The sequence below is a fragment of the Myotis lucifugus genome, unplaced genomic scaffold (genome assembly GCF_000147115.1).
Source record: "Myotis lucifugus unplaced genomic scaffold, Myoluc2.0 scaffold_355, whole genome shotgun sequence".
Taxonomy (NCBI): Eukaryota; Metazoa; Chordata; class Mammalia; order Chiroptera; family Vespertilionidae; genus Myotis; species Myotis lucifugus.
The window spans coordinates 60000-68408 of record NW_005871403.1 but is presented as its reverse complement, the minus strand read 5'-3'; the positions used below and the strand labels follow the sequence as shown (position 1 = coordinate 68408).

At 45.3% G+C, this 8409-nt stretch overlaps 1 protein-coding gene and 1 pseudogene across 1 annotated transcript in view; one reads left to right on the top strand and one right to left on the bottom strand.

Moving 5' to 3' along the window:
* Positions 1-204: 204 nt before the first annotated feature.
* On the top strand, positions 205-915 carry LOC102438558 (annotated as a pseudogene).
* A 4442-nt stretch (positions 916-5357) lies between these two features.
* Positions 5358-8409, bottom strand: part of CENPV (centromere protein V) — a 17524-nt gene continuing 14472 nt past the window's right edge. The window contains exons 5-6 of the mRNA XM_006101402.3: positions 7002-7116; positions 5358-5746 (exon numbers count right to left, since the gene is read on the bottom strand). Of these exons, the coding sequence (XP_006101464.2) occupies positions 5622-5746; positions 7002-7116 (240 nt within the window). The 3' untranslated portion in view covers positions 5358-5621. The remainder of the gene's footprint in view (positions 5747-7001; positions 7117-8409) is intronic.

Sequence of the window (8409 nt, the reverse complement as noted above, 5' to 3'; positions counted from 1 at the left end):
CATCAACCCATGAACCAGGATTGCAAGTTAGATCCCCAGTAGGGGGCGTGCAGGAGGCACCAATCAATGATTCTCTCTCATTGATGTTTTACTAATATTTTTTAACTGGCAGGTTAAAAAAACAGCCCCAAAGAAAAATGGGAAAAGGACATGATCAAGCAACTGACAGAACAGGAAATTAAAATGGCCAAAAAGCATTAAAAAATGCTCAATCCCACAGGTTATCTGGAAAATGGATACTTAAAAAATGAAACATTTTGCCCAACAGACTGGTCACAATTAAAAAGACTAATAGCCCAGGCGGCTGCCGAGGATGGCGGAGGGCAGGGCCTGGTGCTTGATGGCCGAGGCCATCTTCTGGGCCGCCTGGCGGCCATCGTGGCCAAGCAGGTACTGCTGGGCCGCAAGGTGGTGGTTGTGCTCTGTGAGGGCATCACATTTCTGGCAATTTCTACAGAAACAAGTTGAAGTTCCTGGCCTTCCTCTGCAAACAGATAAACACCAACCCATCCCGTGGCCCTTAGCACTCCCGAGCCCGCAGCCGCATCTTCTGGCGGCCGAGCGAGGCACGCTGCCCCACAAGACCAGCGGCCAGGCCGCCTTGGACCGCCTCCAGGTGTCTGACAGGATCCCACCGCCCTATGACAAGGAAAGCGAATGGGGTTCCCGCCGCCCTCAAGGTTGTGCGTCTGCAGCCTGCCCGGGAGTCTGCCTGCCTGGGGCGCCTGGCTACGAGGGTGGCTGGAATACCAGGCCGGCACAGCCCCTCTGGAGGAGGAGAGGAAGGAGAAGGCCAAGGTCCATCACCGCAAGAGAAAGCAGCTCGTGAGGCTACGGAAACAGGCCGAAAAGAACGTGGAGAAGAAAATCAACAAATTCACAGCGGTCCTCAAGACCCATGGACTCCTGGTCTGAGCCCAATAACACTGACTGTTATTCCTCACGCCTGGCCCGGCCTGCCCTTCCTCCATCGCCCCCTAGGATGTGGGGAAGCCCAGGGGCTGTTCCGGGGCCACAGGCACCTTGCCTTGGGCCTTAGAAGGCTGGGGGCACAGAAGGGGCCTTAGTCACTGCTGTTTAAAGAAAGGCCTTTTAAAAGCTTTACATGGCCCTGTCAGTTGGGCGTAATTTGCCTGTGACCTACTCAGAGTTTTAGGAAATGAGCACCTGGAACAGCTAGTTCCCTTTCAGCATCTACAAGCTGGAAAACTCTTTAAACTTCCCACACGATACTAGACACAGCTGTGAGGATGCAGCAACTGCTGGGGCAGGAGGGACCTGGTATTGCACAGAGGGGTTTACAGATGCACAGGCAGGACGGCAGCCACAGCGTCTCAGGCATCGCACTTGCACGGTCCTGTGCCTTATGATCGGAAAATGAATAAATTATTTTTAAGGAAAAAAAAAGACTAATAACATCAGGTGATAGTGAGGGCACTCTGCTATGTGCAGGGCAGATGGATATTTTAGAGGCTAGCATACACTTCAAGGGCAACTTAGCAATATTTTTAATATTTAAAATATGCATATCTTCAATCCAATAATTTCACTTCTATATCCTCAAAGAATACATGTGTAAAGAGGCATGTAAAATAATGTTCATCATTAACACTCATTGTAAAGCAAAAACTAGAAACCCCAATTTCCATGAAAAAAAAAGGTTAAATGAATTATACCCATACTATGCAATTCTATGTAACAGCTAATAATGAGGATATATCTACTGAGGTTTCTAAACAAAAATGCAAGTTGTGAGAACAAAAGGTGTAAAGTGATGTAATTTATGTTTTTAAAAGATACACAAAATTGCCCTGGCTGGAGTCGCTCAGTTGGTTGAGCATCGACCCATGAACTAGGAGGTCACAGTTCAATTCCCAGTTAGGGCACATGCCCAGGGCTTCAGGCTTGATCCCCAGTAGGGGGCGGATATTTCTATCTCTCTCTCCCTCTCCCTTCCTCTCTCTGAAATCAATAAAAACATATTTTTTTAATTTTTAAAGATAAATAAAATTTGTATTTTTACATAATATTGCAATTAACAAGGTAGGTATGATATACCAGAGGGAACATTCACTGTATAATATACTCATGTTTTACCTGTATAACTTATCAACTCCTTTCACCTTAGTCAGAACAAGGTGTCTGTCAACAGGCTGTCAATGACTTGGCAGAGATGGTGACCACACAGAACCCCAGTCCATGTGTACAACTGTCCCCCCTTATCTGCAAGGGAGATGATTAATACCCCAGTGGATGCCTGAAACTGGAGAACACCAAACCTTTTCCTGTACATACACATCTATGATAAAGGTTAATTTACAAATCAGGCACAGTAAGAGATTAACAATAACCAATAATAAAGCAGAAAATTATAACAATACTAGAGGCCTGGTGCACAAATTCGTGCACAGGTGGGGTCCCTTGGCCTGGCCAGCGATCAGGGCCAATCAGGGCCAGCCGGCGGGTTGGGGAGGGACTACGGGAGGTTGGCTGTGAGAGCATCTGCCCCCTGGTGGTCAGTGCGTGTCATAGCTACCGGCCAGTCATCCAGTCCTAACGGTCACTTAGGCTTTTATATAGAGAGAGACAGTAATAAATTTTATGTAAATGTGGTCTCTCTTTCTAAAAATACCCTATTGCACTGTACTCTCCCTACTTCTGATAAGATGATACATGCCAACATGATGGGAGGAAGTAAGGTGGAATTTTCCATTTAATACTTTGGTACTATGGTTAACCATGAGTAACAAACCACTGAGAGCCAAACCATGGACAGGGGGAACTACTGAATTTCCTCTCATCTCTTTTCCCCTTATCTAGTCTACCTCGCAATCATTTCAATTGATTTTCCTAAAGCAAAGAGCAAATATTTATTAAGATTTGCCATGATGTATATACTCTATTTGGTGATGAAAGGACTGCTGTAGGAAAGCTAATGACTGTAGCATGCAGGAAGCAATGTGAAGCACCGAGTGAGGCAGGAAACCAGTCAAAAGAGTGTTCAACAGGGGGCTGTGGGGATGGGAGTGGCTGGAAGAGATTAATGTGGGGGAAAGGAGGACCTATGTAATACTTTCAACGATAAAGATTTTAAAATATATATATATATATATAAACACTTAACTTAGAAAAGAAAAAAAAGAGAGTGCATAACAGGCCAGGCTTTCTTTATCCTGTTCAAAGCTGTTCAGGGATCCCAATACCTGTGAAATGAAGGCCAAATTCCCGAGCCTAATATCTAGGACAGTCCACAGTCTGACTTCAACATACTTTTCTGCTCTCTTCTATTACTTCTTCCATCACAAGTATCCAATTAGCCTGCCATTAGCATGTGCCCATACCTGTTCATAGTTACTTCTCCCATCTATCTTTCTAAATCTTGCTTCCTTTAAAAATGTAGATTCTAACTTGTTGTTTAATGGGTAACTTGCAGAAGTTAAGTTTTGCAAGACAACCAGTTCTGGAAATTGGATGCACAATGTGAATGCACTTAACACTATTGAACTGTACACTTAAAAAACATTAAGATGGGCCTGGCTGGTGTGGCTCAGTGGCCGAGCGTTGACCTATGAGCCAGGAGGTTGCAGTTTGTTTCCCGGTCACATGCATGGGTTGAGGGCTTGAGCTCAGTGGGGGGTGTGCAGGAAGTAGCCGGTTAATAATTCTCTCTCATCATTGATGTTTCTATCTCTCTCTCCCTTTTCCTTCCTCTCTGAAATTAAAAAAGTATGTATTATTTTTTAATGTCTAAAAAAAAAACACAATTAAACTTCCTGTAAACAAATAAAAATGAACACACAACAACCCCAAATCTCTGGGACACAGCAAAAGCAGTCCTGAGAGGGAAGTTCATAGCACTAAAGGCCTACCTCAAAAAACACAACAAGAAAAATTAACAATAAACTACTTAACCCTACAACTTAAAGAATTACAAAGAGATCAACAAGAAAAGCCCAGAGTAAGTAGAAGAAAGAAGATAATAAAGATTAGAGCAGAAATAAATGACATAGAGACTAAAAAAAAAAAAATACAAAAGGCAATGAAACCAAGAGCTGGTTCTTTGAAAAGATAAACAAGATTGATGAACCATTAGCCAGGCTCATCAAGAAACAAAGAGAGAGGACCCAAATAAATAAAGTCAGAAACTAAAATGGAGAAGTAACCACTGACACCACAGAAATACGAAAGGTTGTAAGAAAATACTATGAACAACTATATGCCAACAAGCTGGACAATATGGATGAAATGGACAAATTCCTAGAAAAATACATTCTTCTAAAACTGAATCAGGAGGAATCAGAAAACCTGAATAGGCCAATAAAACTAATGAAATGAAGGCAGTAATCAAAAAAGCCCCAGCAAACAAAAGCCTGCGTCTGGACAGCTTCACAAGGGAGTTTTATCAAACCTTCAAAGAACAACTAACACAATATCCTCCTCAAACAATTCCAAAAAATCCAAAAGGAAAAAACACTTCCAAGCTCCTTTAATGAGGCCAGCATTATCCTCATTCCAAAACCAGATAAAGACACTACAAAGAAAGAGAATTACAGGCCAATATCCCTGATGAACATAGATGCTAAAATCCTCAACAAAATATTAGCAAATCAGATCCAGAAATATATTGAAAAGATCATACACCATGACCAAGTAGGATTCATTCCAGGGATGCAAGGCTGGTACAATATACACAAATCAATAAACGTGATACATCACATAAACAAACTGAAAGACAAAAATCACATGATCATATCAATAGACGCAGAAAAAGCATTCGACAAAATCCAACACCCATTTTTATAAAAACTCTCAGCAAACTGGGAATAGAGGGAGCATATCTCAACATGATAAAGGCCATATATGACAAACCTACACCCAACATCCTACTCCGTGGGCAAAAACTAAACTATTTTCCCTAAAAACAGGAACCTGACAGGGATGTCCGCTTTCACCACTCTTATTCAACATAGTACTGGAAGTCCCAGCCACAGCAATCAGACAAGAAGAATTAAAAGTCATCCAAATTGGAAAGGAGGAAGTAACTCTCATTATTCGCAGATGATATGATATTGTACATAGAAAGTCCTACAGACTCCACCAAAAAACGACTAGATTTAATAAATGAAATTGGCAATGTAGCAGGATACAAAAACAACACCCAAAAATCTATGGTTGTTTTATACACCAATAATGAATTCTCAGAAAAGAAACTAAACAAACAATCCCACTTACCATTGCAACAAAAAAATTAAGATACTTAGGAATAAACTTAACCAAGGAGGTAAACGACTTATAATCAGAAGCAAAATCAAAGGACAAAGAAAATTATAAATCACTGTAACTGCTTTAATATTAAAATATTTATTTTTTCTAAAAGATCACACAAAAGTTGGGAAGAGAAAGAGGATGTCAACTAGTCTACGTCGAAGTCCGGGCTGATGGAGGACAAAGAGCTGCCTAAGGAAATGTAGCTGGAGTCAAGGGCAGAGCTGGAGCTAGTGGCCGGCCTGAGCCCGGCAGCCTGGGGCAGCCACGCTCGCCGGCACCACCGAGTGCAGAGGGGGGCAGCCACGCTGCTGGCCCCATCGTTCCTCCTTTCCAGAAAGGGAGAGAGCGGGCGCTCACTCTTTAGACATGTTCTTGATGGTCTTGTGCTCCTTCATGGCCTTCTCCCAATCGCTGCCATTGAATTCCTCGATGACCATACTCCGCACAGTGCCCTCATCCAGACAGTGTGGGGCGATTCCTGGGGGGAGCGGCACAGAGAAAGGGGTCCCCAGTATGAGTGAGACCAGGTGCGCTCCTGGCTCTTGGACAAACCCACACCCGCGAGCACCCCTGGGCTGCATGTAGCCTACAGGGTCCCGCTTACTCTGCCCGTCTCTGAGACGGGGATCAGCCTTCCTCAGCCAGGGAGGCACGGCTGGCCCCCCGTCAGGACCGGCTAGTACAGAGCAGAACGGCTCCGCCGGGACCCATCTCTGACCGACAGCCTGCAGAATTCACAGGCCTCTTCTGGCCGAGCCAGGTGGCTTCTAAGCATTAAACGCCCCCCCATCTGCACAGGAGCTGACACTGTCCAAAGCCTTCCTGTGCTTCACGGTAGGAAAACGGCGCCACCATGTGACACACGGGAACGAGCAGCAGCTGCTCCGAGAAATGCGCAGAAGAGCGAGGTGGTGCCATGCCCTCCCCACCGCGAGGCAAGGACACGGCCCAGCTGCCCCCAGTCCTGGAGGCGGCGCCTCCACGGGAACGAGATCCCTCAGGGACGTCCCCACCGCTGCTTCAATTCACATGGCAAGTGGCCTCATTCTGAACAACCGTCTAAAGCAGTGATGGCGAACCTTTTGAGCTCGGCGTGTCAGCATTTTGAAAAACCCTAACTTAACTCTGGTGCCGTGTCACATATGGAAATTTTTTGATATTTGCAACCATAGTAAAACAAAGATTTATATTTTTCATATTTATTTTATATATTTAAATGCCATTTAACAAAGAAAAATCAACCAAAAAAATGAGTTCGCGTGTCACCTCTGACACGTGTGTCATAGGTTCACCATCACTGGTCTAAAGGCTGTTTCTGCCTCCAGATCAAGTAGGACCGGAAGAGGGACTTTGGGGGGTTCTCCTGTTTCTGTTTTGAACCAAAAAGTTTGAAGGGCATTATCAATGCCCTTCGATCTTGCTTCCTTATCCCTTTAACCACCATTGTTACCCCCCTTCCCACAGGCCCCCGATCTCTCCCCTGCTCGCTGTCCCTCAGTGCCAGCCCCGTGAGGCAGCGCTGGCAGCACCAGGATGAGGTCAGGATGGGGCTGGCATCTGACCGACCAGAGCCAGGCTTCCATCCCATCGTCTGTTCCTCTGAAACAGGCCTGCAGGAGGGTCTCGCCATGCAGGGGCAAGCCGAGCACGCAGTGCCCACCTTGCTAACCAGCATTTGCCCAGAGCAGCCCGGTGACTGGTGTCCCCCGAGCTGTGCCGTTCCCGTTACTCACCGAAGCCACCGGGGTTGGAGCGGGGGGTGTAGAAGCTCTGCACCCCACATCTCTTGCAGAAGGTATGCTGCGCCTTGTGAGTGTTGAACGTGTACGTGGTGATGCTCTCCGCTCCCTAAGGGAAAACAGACAGACAGGTGTCCCCTTCTACAGAGATGTTATTTCTCACTTAAAAAATCTATCTTCGAAAAGGCTCAACGGGTTAGGGAGCCCCTCTGCAGGGCCCTCGGGATGATGAGGACACGTCCGATCCCCCAGGGAACCACCTGCACAGCCAGGAGACTCGTGTAGATGGGCCTGTGCTGGAGAAAGGACAGCTCATGCCTTCTCGCAGGTCAACTGCACACAGAGCAACTCAGCCTCACAGTGTCCCTGTTCACGGCCAGACAGCCCTGTCGACATGGGGGGGGCGGTGTGTGGGGGCGGGAAAACGCCTGCTTTCCAGGCCCGAGTGAGTAGACAGCCCGTGCTAGGGACTGGCTCTCCATGTCCCCAAACAGCGCTACTGAAGGTCTTGAGAAAACAGTCAACTGCAGTTGCGAAGAACAAACTAAGAAAAGAGTATTTGCCAGACATCAGAGACAAAAGACTAATTTCCCAAATGGATAATAACAAATGAGAAATTGGACAAAGAACATGAACAAACAGTGACAAGAAAAAACAGGCCTGGCGGGTAGCTCAGTTGGTTAGAGCATTGACCCAAAATGCAAGGTTGAGGGTTTGATACCCAGTCAGGGCACCTACAAGAATCAACCAAAGACTTCATAAATAAATGGAACAAGAAGTTGATGTTTCTCTCCCCCCACTTCTCTCTCTCTATTCAATAAATAAAAATTAAGAAAAAAATAAACAAATAGGTCTTTAACCTGTGAAATGATGTTTACACTCATGAACTGCGATGAGATATTTTTCACTGTCAGGTGGGCAAAGTATAAAAGCAGTTTAACACAGTACTGAGGAGATGTGGAGGAACATCCCTCAATGGGCCAGTTGTGAGAATATACACTGATAGGTTCTGACATCAAAATTTTAAATGAACAATCCTTTGACACAGCAACTCCACGTCTGGAAATGTATCCCACAATTAGAATCCCATGTTTCCAATGACACATGTACATGGATATTACAGCACTGTCTGTACAGGCTGAAGACTGGACAAACTGAAAATGCCCAACAGAAGACTAGTTAAAGCAACTATGGACACATAAAATGGAATCCTCTGCAACTTTCCCAAAGTTACAAATACTAATACGGAATCTTCTCTAAGGTCACAAAGTTAGTGAAAAGGCAAAATGTATAACAATGTGTGTACTAGACTACTATTTCTATTTTTTTAAAAAGGATATACATACTTGTGCCGCTGTGTGTGTGGGGGGGGGGGTGTGGGTGTGGGTTGGGGTGGAGGGTT